The sequence below is a fragment of the Suillus subalutaceus genome (genome assembly GCF_016647625.1).
Source record: "Suillus subalutaceus strain FC151 chromosome Unknown DFJ58scaffold_90, whole genome shotgun sequence".
Lineage (NCBI taxonomy): Eukaryota > Fungi > Basidiomycota > Agaricomycetes > Boletales > Suillaceae > Suillus > Suillus subalutaceus.
Genome location: NW_024540339.1, coordinates 1 through 13838, shown reverse-complemented (window position 1 = coordinate 13838; position 13838 = coordinate 1). Strand labels below are relative to the sequence as shown.

Sequence of the window (13838 nt, the reverse complement as noted above, 5' to 3'; positions counted from 1 at the left end):
TCAACGACAAACATCACAAAACGCTTGAGGAGCAAGGAGGACATTAAGTAGCGGGAGGAGGCCTTGGGGGATTGGGCAGATCGCGACGGAATGCTCGTGGTATAGCATCATAGTCCAAATGAGCACCTTCATCCCATCTCGAATCCTGAAATCTCCTACCGGGGCCTTGAGGGTATCCTTCCTCGCGGTAACTCCCTCCACCAACTCGACGACTATGATAGGGAGATAGTGATTGCCCACGCTCATCGAGGTCATTGTGCCGGGACCTGTATCCACCTTCATGAGTATAGCCTAAGTCACCCCCAGGACCGTACCGGGTCGGGTAGGCACGTTCGCGCTCACTAGGACCATAGTTACCATGAAAATCGGACACAGGTGAGCTGTCTCGAGTATTCAAGTCACTTTCCATACGAATATCGCCAGATCCATAAGGATCTTGAGGTGGACCATAGCGGGGATTGCGATGGTAGAATGCGTCACGGGGGTGAAGAGTGCCCACGGTCGAGGCCACGCGCAGGTTCATGGAGTACCCTCGGGTGTAAGGATAACGAGGATCAACATCCCAAGGATTGCGAAGGCCATCACGAGGGTCACGTACGGCCTCATGATGGTTGCGGTGTAGGGTCGCGAACAGCACTTCGAGCATCTTCATGAGGTTCACGACCATCTCGAGGGTGACGGGGAGGCTCACGACCATCTCGAGGGTCACGGAGAGGCTCATGATCATCTCGAGGGTCACGGACAAGTCGCGTGGAGGGTCGTGATCATCTCGAGGGTCACGGACAAGGTCGCGTGGAGCGCCGTGGAGGGTCATGATCATCTCGAGGGTCACGGACAAGGTCGCGTGGAGGGTCATGGAGAGCGTTGCGCAGTGGGCTGTCACGAGGGGCATCATGGGGGAGGTTATCATGTGGACGCTCGTCCTGAGTCTTGTGAGGAGTGAGGGGACGAGGGTGGTTGGAGTCACGAAGAGGCTGCTGGTCGGGAATATTGGGGGCCGCTGCATTCAATGGGGCGGTTTGGGGGTAGTTCTTCCTTATCTCCTACTACTTCATCCTTCGTCTGTGCAGACTTCTCCTCCAAAGGATCAGACTGGATGTTAGCTGAACCAGTGGCTTCGGGGATGACGCCCGTTGTGGTTGCAGAATTAGCCTTCACGCTGTTGTCGACGTCAGACTCAGAGTCCGAGTTCCCGTACACCATACGCAGGCCACGATTCATCACCACCCGAGAGCCCTTGGTGACTGGGCGTGGTTTAACATGTTCTAGAGCATGTAAATTAAATCACTTGAATCAATGAAGTTAAGAATGAAATGTACCCTTTTTTTAGACTCATCAGAAGGTCCGTCTCGAAGGCGCATTGCTTTACCAGCATTAACTATCAAGCTTTCAGCAAAACAGTAAGGCGGATGCACATGGTACTCACTATGTTCTGGTGATGGAGGTCCATCGGTCGACGATCCACTGTTTATGGGGATAGTGGACCGCCTTTCGCAGGGAAAGTAGTTGAGGTTGGCAAGGGAGGCGAGGTGCCTTGGATTGCACATTATTCTTACCTCGCCCAACTTTCTTCCCCACTTTTGAAGCGTTAGTACTTTTTCAATCGACGGGGGCAATCTTCTTTGACGCACGCGATTGTATTCGCGGACTTGAGCTTCCTCTTCTTTCCACGTCCTGCTTCTTCATACTCAGAGTCGGGCTCTCCCACAGGATTCTCTTCGGTAGACGTAACTTCCGATAACCTCACTCGGAGTTCCAGGATGGCATGGGAACGGCTTTGGAAGGACGCGGCAGTGGTAAAGGAAGTCGAACAACCTTGAAAGGGCGTGAGGGTGGAGGGTACAACTTCGACTCGCATTTTGTAGTTAGGCTTTCGCATGTTCACTTGAGGTAGGGGCTCGAGCGCAGAAGTTCCAACTGCATCATTGACACTTACACCCTCCAATGATTCATCATCAGAGGGTTCATCTTCGGAGGGTGGTATAGGGTGCTTGGGTGCTTTAACACCCTTCTTGACCTTCGTAGTTGCTGTGCTGGGCTTGAGGCGACGAAGACCATTGTGATCAGTATGGCCGTCAAGGAACAACCGTCGCGCGCCATGATGGGGCCATTCAGAAGGAGGTGCCTCGCCCTCGATTATGGGCTTCTCTGAAGCTATTGCAGCTGCTATATATCGTGTAAGTATGACATTGTTACCCATAATATGATACGTACCTCGATCGTCGTCGGGAAATTTGATGATGCGCATAGTGCCTGCTTCAACGAATCGACAAGCGCAGCGATCTCCTTATACATCAGCGCCCCAATGCCTTTGTTTAATGCATGTTTACTGTGAGCTTCACCGGGAAATAGGCACTTGTGTGCCAGGATATCCTTGGATGCTGAGATTGGCTTCCACGAGTGCGGCTGGCATGAGCTTCCAAGGGAAAATCTTTCCGCCGTGTATTTTGCAGCCAAATTTGGCTGGTGCGATGCAGGATATATCAGTCTAAATGAAGATGAGTGGCAATGGTCGCACATACCAGCTTGCCTGGTGATTTCCTGCTTCACGAATTTCAAGTTATCCTCCCGTCCTCCCTCCACAACATCAGAAGCCTGGTCTATGTCGTGGGGTAACGGTCGGTGTCTGTTTTTGATGGCTATCGTCCCCGGTTTCTGGAAAGGCATCATCAACTGCAGATAGCGATGTGGTGTTACTGGTTAGGGCTATGTAAGCATCATGTAGCATGAACATAAATGTACTTACTACACGTGGGCCTTTAAATGACCGATGATCATGTCATCGCTGGCACGGCATCGCATTTCCCAGAACTACGAGTTACTGAGTACATGTTGACGTTGAAGGTGAAAAATGAGCTTACCCCACCAGCACCAGGTGTGTTGTAAGAATGACCAAAGCGAACCGTCTTCATTAACCACTTTACCACATAATACAACGGCTGCTTCAAATCCAAATCTAGCGGAGCCGGACTCGAGCTATAACAATATGTTAGACAATGTTGTCACTTCGGCAGAGATTACGCACGATGCTCGTCACACTCCGATAGTGTTTTTGGAATGCTTGTCCGCGCTGGGCAATAGTTTGGGGGAGACGAGCTCAGGAGAGCTACTTCCTCATGCTTCGATAGGATGTCTTGATAGGTGTCGGGAAAGGTGTCCTTGAATTTCTCGTAGCATTTTCTTCGCAATGTTGCACCTATGAAGAATATAAGCATGCAGCATCATGCCGTAGTTTCATATGAACTTACTAGGTGTCCCACTGCCTTCTGATTTCTCTTTTTCACAGCGGCCGAGCTCCTCCTGCAAGTGGTCCTGTGAAGTAATTGGCGTACAGATTCCAGTAATTAGTGCCGTTCACACTGCGTCCTCGAGACTTCAGGTATAAATTGATTAGTTGAGTCATGGGGAGGGCGGTGGACGCTGCAAGCTCAAGAAAGTGACGCTCAATGCCCACAAACCCTAGTGTCGAGTGCTGCGTTCATATCTGCTGACCTGCGGCCCAGTTACCGCTTGATCCTCCTGGTGCATTCTCGGCTCACTCTTTCAGGGAACCGAACGCGGTAGGTGGTGGCCGGAGAATAGTGACCTAGGTCCAACTTTGGACTAGGATCTCTTGTCGAGGCAAGGAGGTGCATTATCAGTGGAAGCAGAGGCACCAGGAGTCTTACCGCCACCATCCTTGAGTGGTGTTGGCGGGATGATGTTTTGTGGGCTGGAATAGGATGGGCATGATCTTGAGGCGGGTACATATGGTGCAGGATGCAGGGTGAATGGTGAGTTCTGCATCAATCCCGAAGACGGTTGGCCTGCTGGATCCAGCGAACATCCGCGAGACATGAGAGGCTGACCCATATGAACTGGCGGGAAAATGAAAAGGCGTGTGTGAAGGCAGAGGTGCAAGGTGGGTTGTGTTTCTGCGCATTGGTAGTTTTACCGTCTTGCCGTTGGTCACAGGACGGTTGCAGGCCACCAGCGACTTGTCGCCCGCTCCAGCCCATGCCTAGAGCTTGATCTCCGAGTAATCCAGCCGTGAAAGTATCAGGCTGCATCATTCCGAAATCACCAGATGGGTTTTGCTGCATCCAAGGAGACTGCTGGTCCATAGGGCCGTAAAACAAATCCTGCAGTTGTGCAGGACCTTGTAGTGGAGGAAAGGGTGAGTTGTGCCGACTGTAAGCCACGTTCAGCGTAAGCGATGACGTATCGCTTGTTGAAGTTGAAGCACCGTCCTGCACAACGTGGTGGGAATGGACCAACGGAAAGCTGAACGTCGTATAGAGGTATTTTTGATAGGCCTGGCGTCGGGGCAGAGGCGTCCTTGACAATACCGACGGTCCCGCCACTGTGGCCTTGAGTCTGGTCCTCAGCCGTGAGGGAGTCAACTCGGCAGGCGGTGCTTCATATCGACGACCTCCGCCAAACTGTTCCTCAACATAGTCGAAGGATGCAGGGGATGAGCCCATGTAGCTTGGACCAGGAGATGGCTGTTGGTCGACACCAGAAGGCATTTCTGGCTTTTGTTGCGTCATGTCTGCAGGTTAAGATGTCAATGACAGAGCAATATTTGGTACGTGGGCATTGCGTACCTATATACAACAGGCGATGGCGAGAATATATCGGGGAAGTGAGAAGTTTGAAACCTGATCTCCAGCGCATCGTAAGTATAGACATCATACTGACACAAGAGGGTGTCGCTTACCAGATCGGGGGTATGTTCAACGAGGGTAACGTCGAGGTGGTCTGTCTGTTGAGCGGATCGCGTAAAATACTAAAATTGAGGGCAGCATGCGCATAGGCATCATTCCAAGTAGTAACACGAAAGAATGTTGCTTACCAGAACAGAGGGACGTTCAACGAGGGTAACGTTGAGGAGATCTGTTTTTTGGGCGAATTGTACAAGATGCTAAATAAAATTGAGGGGAATACTGGAGGCGAAAGAAAACGTACCCCAAGGGCTCATACTTAAGACGCATAACCACAGCGTTGCTTGGTGGAAGGACCATCGGTTCATTAAGACTAAAAGAGATAGATGAGCATTGATAGAGAGGCTACATATGAGATACGAATTGATTTTACAAAGGCTCTGTGGAGGGTCAGAGAGCTACACTCACAATATCGTGCCTCTTGCGGCGAGGCTCCAAGGAGGGTTCCGTACAAATCACTAATGGTGTTAACGAGACTCAATCAGATTGAAAATAAAACTAGTACTGAGTTTGAAACGTACTAATGGAGTCACAGACTCACAGCCACCCAACGTACTGCCAACTGATGCGGAAACAATGGTAAGATGTAGGTGAGAGTGCGGTGGTTTGAACGAACTTACTTACAAATAGCCGTCATCCCACCAACGCAATCAGACGAGCAAATTTTCCTTTTTGGTCAGACCGCGTGAAAAATTTGGCCAGCGGCGAGCGCCCAGCGCCCTCACTTAATTACTCCCGCAAACAGCCTCATGCATGCTGCATCTGTGATTAATCATCGAAGGCCATGCATGATCTTATCTGCGATAGTTGCGTACCACGACCTCTCGCTTCGTGAGCATCGAGTCTTTGCGGATGCCCTCAAGAACAACCTGCTCACCATCAAGACCATCACCAAACAAGGTGCCCTCGCAAATCTTGTGGCCTCCCGCAGCCGTTGTCATCATCGAGGAAGCACCTGCACCTCATTCCGACCACACCCATGGGTGGCGCTGGTATGCGAATGGTCGATGTGATCGGCTGGGTCCTTCCTCGCCTCAAAGTCACCACAGCTCTCCTGAGACATCTCCTGGTCATCTCCTGAGCCACCTTCTGCACAATGTCCAGCTCCTGGGCCATTGTCTTGTGGACGAAATCCTGCATCATCTCTTGCATGGTGCCGGCCTGCTCGTGGGCCGCTATCTGGTGCACGCGCTCCTGTAGTGGCTCACGCAATGTGTCACCGGCAGAAACTCAAGATGTTCGTTGAGGTCCCACTCCCCCCACCCTCCTGGAGGTCGAGTTTCAATCCAGGACGAGACCTGTCACTGGTAGGTAGCGTCCAGGAGCTCATTCCGCAGATAACCTGCATTGGGCAAGGTTCGCAGAGTTCTGATGGGACTGCTCGTGGGGAAGATGAAGCCGAGGCAGAGGTGGATGAGCTTCTGGCGTCCCTTTGAAGTAAAGTGGGGCTGAGAGATGTCACGCTTGGGTTATGTAGTGCTAGAATCTTCTTTTTGCCATTGCTCACTTGTTTGGATTTTGATACGTACATTGTGAGCGGTGTCGTTTAAGACATGGAGGTATAAAGAAGATTGAACGTTTGAACTGTGCTAAGATCCTTCATAAACATGAGGCAATTGTGAGCCAATGAGATTGAAGATACCAATAGTGCTGAACTTGAAAGACATATGTAGAGGCATTGACCACTTATCACGCTGTCTGGACTAGCCTCGTCGACGCTAGCAACACGCCCCATCATGCTCATACAAAGATTTTGACAAGAACTTCATTGTGGATGGCCATATCACATTTCAACAGGTAACTAGGTGGTACAGCAGCGAGATGTTCATATCAACTTTGGTTGACTTTGACTATTTGTCCAATCACTAACCTCACCATGGGCCGCCGAGCTAAGTACCTCACATCGGAAGAAAAACTAGCAGCTGCTCGTCAACCATACGGAATCATATTTACAGTCAAAACGGTAGGTATCATTCAGTGACTTGTTATTGCAACGTTGTTGATATGTTTGGCAGAGGCAAGATCATTCGACAGGCTCAGAATGCTCGTGCCTACGCCAAACGTCATGGTCGACGCGGACCTCATACAACTCCTAGGGCCCTGCACAACCCTCTACCGTCTTCAATCTCACAGTTTGCCAATCCTCCTCTTCCCAAATCATTTCTCTTTCACCAATCGCTCCATGGTTCTGACTTGATCGATGTTTCGGATCTCTCCCAGTGGGATAAAGCCCCGCCTTACAATTCTCTGCCTCCACCCGACTCACCCGAAGAACAGCGTTTTACACAGAATCTCTTTGACGTGATGCACGGACATAATTTGCGTGTGGATAGGGAATCTCGCGCTCATCGTCAAGCTGTGTATGATGCAGGAGGGGCGTCTGAAGTTTTGGAGGAGCTTCGAGACGCACAGAAGAGGTTGCTTGCAGGCTGGGATGACCTGAATGCTCGTATCGCTAACAACCTACAGGTATGTGGAAGACACAAGCTTATGGCTGAGTGCTACCGCCATGGTGTCGCGCGGAGGATCTTAACTTACCAGAGGGAGGTTGATTTGCTAGTTACTGGGCAGAATCCATATTGTCTTAGTCCATAATACCTGTTATTGTACTACTCTACTTCGAATCATGCCTGTAAACTGGTAATGCAAGAACCATAGTCCGCAGATAGTATCGTAGATCGTCCATGTCCTGCTCTCGTACTCCTGTAATATGTTTGCCGCGTACAATAGCAAAAATTGTCGCCAAAACCCATACACCACAGTCGAAATCATTGTTCTGAAGACGTTGGACCTAAAACAACACGAAGTGGTCGGCAAAGTTGTGAAAAATGGAGGATGAAACTCACGTTCAAAGGTCGAGCAACCCAGCCTTCAAGGTCAATATTAACACGATATTCGTGTTGGCGCGCAATAGCAAGGAACCGAACAATTAATCTCATTATATCCTTTCATTAAGATCCGATCAGTCAAACGCAAACGCATGATTTAAATTGAACCCACTTCGACGTCCTTTTGCCAAGGCTGCCTGTCACCTAGGCTATCAAAAAGATGAAGTTCTTTTGTGGACAGCCGGATGACACATAGCACCCAGTGCCCAATGCCCGACGGACGATGAATAGGAAGTACCCATATATCCTTTTCCCAATAACGAACCCATGATGTATTGCGCCAAATGACATTGTCTGGCGCATTGTAACGAATACGGGGAAGATCGTGGGTTGAGAGGATGGCGCATTGTGCACCCGATGTCCTGAGTTGAGAGTGCCAGAGAAGTATGGCACAACTGTTGATGCATACATCATTCAGGCGTGCTGTAGGAGAACTAAGGAAACCGATGTCCCTAGGGTCAAATATCTGATACGGGATTCCATCCGAGCTAGGTTGTACTCGGGAGACAATTTTGCCTGATATGAGAATGCCGCACTCACGCAATGGAACATTAAAATCATCCGCAAGAAGATTCTAGTATGATACATCAGTGCCGTATTCCTGACAGTAAATGTCAACCCACCTCAGGAAGTTCCCAATGAATGACGGCAGTAGCTTCGCGCACATGATCAGTTGAGTCATCATCATCATCATCCCACTCTACCGTGCCTATCTGACCCTCCAGAACGTCAGCAAGCGCTGTTTGTTCAGAATCAATGGGAGGAGGATGGTCAGGATCAGCAATGGAAAATTCATCCCCACCCTCGAGATCTGGCACTGCAGGTATGCCAGCATTGATGGCAAGAAGTGTCGTGCTGCGCGAGGTTCCCGAGAGGGGTGGTAGCTACCTCCAGTGCATTGTTGACTAGGCTAGCGAAGCATGCCGGAGAAGCTAAGGAATTGGACCATCGAGATTGAAGTCGGACAAAATTAGCATGCCGTTGCTGTAATGGGACAGCAAACGGTTCATCTAAGTTAGATTACACATCAGCAAAAAGTTGCTAGAAGAATAGAATCCACTCCCTTTCTGGCAACCGAAGAGCGAGTTCGAGCGCTGCCAGCTCATCACCAAAGAAACGACAAAGATTATCAGCCTCAATGCTGAGGCGGATATGTTCTTCTTCACATCGATCCCGTTTGAGGAGTGCACGTATACCGTCCCTGATGCGTGAGTCCTCCAACCATCGGGGAACTTCTCCTACCGATGGTGTAATCCATACATCTTCCATTAATTTAGGGTCGTTGCATAGTTCGTAAGTTTCGTTGGAAGAGGGGAAGGCAGGGGAATCCCCCAACTCGGTTCGTAAAGGGAAGCTAACCGTTCACAGTAGGAGTTGAATTTTCGAATAGCGGTCATGAGGGCAGGTTGGCGCTTTGCTATAGCTTTGCGCGTATGCTGATGGAGCTTAGTGCCTGTAGGTAATTAACAAAGTATACCACTGTAATTAACAATGGGGTTCGAACTCACCTAGAGCTTGTTGGGCGCCTCCAACGGCGCGGTCAAGTTTGTCCCACTCGAAGAAGCTTGCAACGGCATGTTTGCGAACATTAATTTTGAGGTCCCGCGCCATTAAAAGGGTACGAACAAAATCAAGATTGACCCCTTGAAGTTCAGGGAACCGATCATGAACGTTTAGAGATGAGTAAAGAGCCTCAACTTTGTCCATTAGCCGACTATGTCCCCTCTCCAGGCTCAGCAGAGCTTCGAATGTATCGTCAGAGGCCGATTCTTTTTCTAGCATTACTCTGGTAGTCTGTAGTGCTCTGTCCGATGCATCGAGATCTGCCTGGAGGGCCAACACGGTGTCCAGCTCTTTCTTGAGGCGAGATGGAGCGTCTTGGAGGACCGTTTATCAATACTAATGCACTATAATAAAATGAACTCACGAGCACGTATGGATAACTGTGAATGCCGTTGGTGGGACCACTGAGACCGTAACTCGTCGATAGGGATTTCGCATCGGTCTAGTACATCTTGTGCTGCAGACCCTTGTTCTTTGATGCCACGTCTAAGGCGACGTTTGATCCAATCACCGAGATCAGCGCGCATTTCGGACCCTATGGCTGCGGCTTGCCGATCAATCAGCCAGAGGCGACGTTGACGCTAAAGAAGGTTTCGCGTGAATAGGGTTATAATGAAATTGAGGCGGGACGCACGGAAGAGGTCCTCTCAATACCAATCAGGCGAACAAAGCGCGACCAAAGACGCTCGGTCCCTTCCCCGTCGGACAGGCCAAGCCCAACGCACATTCGTGGGTTATAAATGAGCTGACATGCCCACTCATGGCCGTAGGCATGCATTGCAGTCGTCGCAAAACGAAGTCGTGTGGTGATACTTTCAGGAAGGATATCATACTGGAGAGGTGTGAGCGAGCAATCTAAACGTTAGTGATAGCATACTTTTGCGAGGGATCGCGCCAGAACACATCCAACGTCATATAAAGCAACAACTGTTGCCTGGTGCGGGAGTAATGAAAACAAGTGTTGGAGGAGGGCTACAGAGTATTTCTGTTGTTCTCCAGGAGAATCGATGTTAGCGAAAAACAACGGGATATCATGGCGACAAATTAATGCCATAATACCTGTGTCATCGAAGTTATCCATCGCGGTCTTCTGCTTCTTGCCGTCAGCAGCCTCATAAGAAGTTTCACATTGGTCCACAGCCTCGTCAGGGATGAGGGAAGCATAAGTTCTTGGAGGATGCTTATGTAGGGCGTCTATCCGGCGGCCGATACCATCAACGAAGGTTTTTGGGATAAAGTATGTAGGGTCATAGAAGGGTGGACAATCGCCAGCTGCGCGTCGGTGGCGGTGATGGAAATTCCCATCCGTTGCAACATGAATATCGCCTCCATCGTCTGGGGATCTACCATAAAGTATGCCCCCGAAACAAGCAGGGCATCTTTGAACCAGAAGGGGCGCGCATCGACCTGGATGTAGGGTAGGAGAATGAATTTCAGGGACGTCAGATGTTGCTTGCAAGGTCATGATGCGGTCCCGGCTTTGTTGGAGAAGGGTCTCGAGTTGTTGTTCGACTTGGACTTGCAGTATGTCAAACCACTGGACAGCATAGCCGAGACCTCTGCGAAACGGGTCCTGGATAAGTCCGCCCTTCCAAAGCATGTTAGTAGTAATTTAAATACACAATTGAAACTTACTTGTGCGTCTGTCATCTGAAATCCCCGTCGAGAATAATGAGTCTTTAATGCTGATGCGAGAGCATTAATTGCATCACATGAACGCTCAAACAATGTGCGATAGAATGAAAGTAGATCCACAGACACAGCCATCCGAGGCTGTGATGGAGCGGTTGGGAATAGACCATGGTGGACCAGAACCTGCGGGAGACTGGAGCACGCGCAACTTAGTACATCTATAGATTCAAATCCTACACAAATGTCAACGCACACCTCCGAGTCTTTGTTGCATAATGATAGGCTTACGATCGAAGAATAAACAAACCAATGTGGTCTGTTTGGGTGAGCACGACGTTGTCTCACATGCAGATATGACTGGGCGGATGATCTCTAGAGTTTTGCCCTGGGTTCGTCCGAAATAGCGAAGTAAATGGTTGACGAGGGTTGGCACAAGTGCCGTCCAGGAATAATACAGTGAGTTGGTTGATTTATCTGGCAAAATCCGTCGTTTGACTGGCGTGTCAATTGCCGGGGTGTCAAGACTTGGAGGTTCTAACATTCCGACGTCCTCGGAGTGAAGTGGGTGGGCATCATCAACGTTTATGTGTTGGGCGGTATCATTGCAGTCCCCAGCGTGAGCAAGGTCAGCAGAAAGTACTTGTGGGTCTGATTTTTCACCTCGCGGCTTCATAAGTTGCTGCATTTCAGCTAGAAGTCGGCGACGCTTCGCCTCCGCACCCGGTATCTTGATCAATGTTTGTGTTTTCCGTTTGTCTCGAGCTTTCCTCGGGCTCACAAAGTGGTGGCCTAGCCCTGAAGATGTGAGCTGAGATTTGCGAGTGGGATGAGGTGTGGAGGACGACATTGTGGAGATAAGAGAAGGACATACCAGTATGAAGAAGTATCAACAAGGCTCCAACGCTAAGTTTGTGGAAAGCACGTGAGGGATGCGCTGGAGGTATGGGTCATATTTCTAGAGGTCTGCGAGAGGTGTCGTGAGAGGGTTTTTAGGTATTTTAGAGGCGCGAAGGGGTTCTGGGAGGGTGGAGCTAGAGGGACGCGAGGGAAGCGAGGTGGGCTAGGAGTAAGTGTTATTAATAGATGGGGGGAGGGTGGGTCTCAGAGACCACTTTCCCATAACATAGAAACCGGGTCTCTTGGACCCTTTATAGGCACCGAGAACTGATGCCTGAGGTGGCTTAGCCCGAGAGCATCCAGGTTACCCCGGTACCACGGCCTAAACCTTCACGTGCACGACCAGCAAGGCGAAGGGTAAGTTTTTTCTATGCGTGCTGTCTCACTGATGATTTGTCTGTTTCAGTCATGCAGATGAGCCATCCGCCCCCACCGGGTCTTTGTCTGCTCTTCGGTCCTTCATCTTCAGCCCTTCATCTCTGCTCTTCGTCTCTGTTCTTCAAAGTGGTCTCTGCTCTTGGGTCTTCCATCTTCGGCTCTTCGTCTTCGGCCCTTTGTCTCTGCTGTTGGGTCCTTCATCTTCGGCTCTTTGTCTTTGGCTCTTTGTCTTTGGCTCTTCATCTTCGGCCCTTTGTCTCTGCTCGCCGTTTCGAGCTCACTGATCAATTGCAACTGCTGTACTTTGCTTCGTGTCTTTCTGTTTATGCATTAGATGTCTATTTGTATTTGCCTGTAACGTATTAGCACTGCCCTAATGCTGCATTACGATTGGACAATTCTAATGATGGCCTCAGTCTTTTCCAGTGATGGTCTCAATTTCTTCCAGCGATGACTTCAGTCTGTTCCAGTGACGGTATCAATCTTTTTCAGTGATGGTATCAATCTTTTCCAGTGACGGTATCAATCTTTTCCAGCGATAGCCTCAGTTCTTTCAAGTGATACTCTCGCTATATTTTAATGATATGTTCACTCAAATTTCAATGAAGACGCTGCTGAAAATTCTGTATGTCAAATTGGTCCTTTCAGTGATATAGAAATCGCTGGATTCTAGTGAGCGACACGCTGAATTCTGGTAGGCATCCCTATGGGAATCCAGTGATTCCATTCACTGGATTTCCGTGAGTGCACTACCCACAGTGGGTTCCTCCAAAAAGTCTGTCATATTGATACTGATGTCGTTCAGCCTGGGGATCTGAGAATGGACCAGCTCAAAGTCATCGAGATATCGATCGTCCACCACTCATGCCAATTGTGGTCTGTAGGCGTCCCTGAGCCTGTGTTTGACTAGGTAACCCAAATAGAAAGAAGATGATGGCAGTCGAAAGTACTTTCCATGGTTGTTGTAATATTTCCAGGTATGACCTGAAGTTTTTTGGAGGCATGTTATTGGCAGAAGCTAAGGACACCTCGTGTACATAAGATCTAGGGTAACTTGGAAGCTGATCGTAGACATCAGCATTGGACGTAAGTTCTCTGGTCTGAACTAAGCAATCCCATCTCCCTCGCCATTATCTGCAACGCAAGGACTTGGAGTAGAACCGTGCTGCAAAGAGATCGCCTTCTGCAAACCAGAGTCCATCGTCTGGAGTAGAACATCAGCATCCCCGAGTCGCGCAATCAAATCAACAGAATACTGACGTCCAGTCGGCCTCCAAACACCTGCGAGCTCACAATCACTATCCCATCCTCCAAGGTCATGCACGGCATCCGCGACTTGTGGCCCAAAAAGGCTCTCAGCGACTTGTTTGATCGTAGTTTTGGAGTACCTGTAAATAATGCATCAGAAGTGTGCGACCAGACGGATAGTTTGAAGGATATACCCAGTTGCGAAGATGACAAGATCGGCCATCACACGCGAACCATCGTCGAATACCATCCCTGTAGGGGAAAAGTGGGAAATCTCATGCCCGGACTTGACAGTGATCTGGTTGCTGGTAAGCAGCATGCGTTGGGAAACTCAGTGAAAGTAATAATACCTTGCCAGACGTGATGAGCTTGCACAACCCCGGTCGATGTAAAAGCCACCTGGAATGTCGGTAAGAAAAATAGAACCATACAGAATAAACATACTCACCTCGTCGAACGGAGAGACGGTGCAAGAAGTTATCCTCAGGGCCGGGAAGGAGATAACCATTCCGGGACAAATTCTCCCTGA

The 13838-nt window shown here is 49.6% G+C and overlaps 3 protein-coding genes across 3 annotated transcripts; all 3 read right to left on the bottom strand.

Annotated features, from left to right (window-relative positions):
- Positions 1 to 43: 43 nt before the first annotated feature.
- On the bottom strand, positions 44 to 2248 carry DFJ58DRAFT_843461 (uncharacterized protein; the record flags this gene model as incomplete). The annotated part of the gene is made up of 7 exons (XM_041392974.1): positions 44 to 923; positions 968 to 1265; positions 1289 to 1378; positions 1427 to 1488; positions 1557 to 1577; positions 1632 to 2166; positions 2215 to 2248. 7 exons carry the CDS (start codon positions 2246 to 2248, stop codon positions 44 to 46), a joined length of 1920 nt encoding a protein of 639 aa, XP_041241391.1.
- A 90-nt stretch (positions 2249 to 2338) lies between these two features.
- Positions 2339 to 5340, bottom strand: DFJ58DRAFT_843460 (uncharacterized protein; the record flags this gene model as incomplete). The annotated part of the gene is given in 17 exon segments (XM_041392973.1): positions 2339 to 2463; positions 2523 to 2655; positions 2675 to 2696; positions 2747 to 2811; positions 2862 to 2956; positions 3026 to 3196; positions 3249 to 3312; positions 3540 to 3612; positions 3669 to 3843; positions 3935 to 4531; positions 4595 to 4640; positions 4700 to 4768; positions 4835 to 4875; positions 4948 to 5016; positions 5112 to 5161; positions 5245 to 5265; positions 5324 to 5340. The coding sequence occupies 17 exon segments, from the start codon at positions 5338 to 5340 to the stop codon at positions 2339 to 2341; spliced, it is 1833 nt and encodes a 610-aa protein (XP_041241390.1).
- A 7826-nt stretch (positions 5341 to 13166) lies between these two features.
- Positions 13167 to 13628, bottom strand: DFJ58DRAFT_730500 (uncharacterized protein; the record flags this gene model as incomplete). Its single annotated transcript, XM_041385904.1, has 2 exons — positions 13167 to 13449; positions 13504 to 13628. 2 exons carry the CDS (start codon positions 13626 to 13628, stop codon positions 13167 to 13169), a joined length of 408 nt encoding a protein of 135 aa, XP_041241389.1.
- Positions 13629 to 13838: the final 210 nt, after the last annotated feature.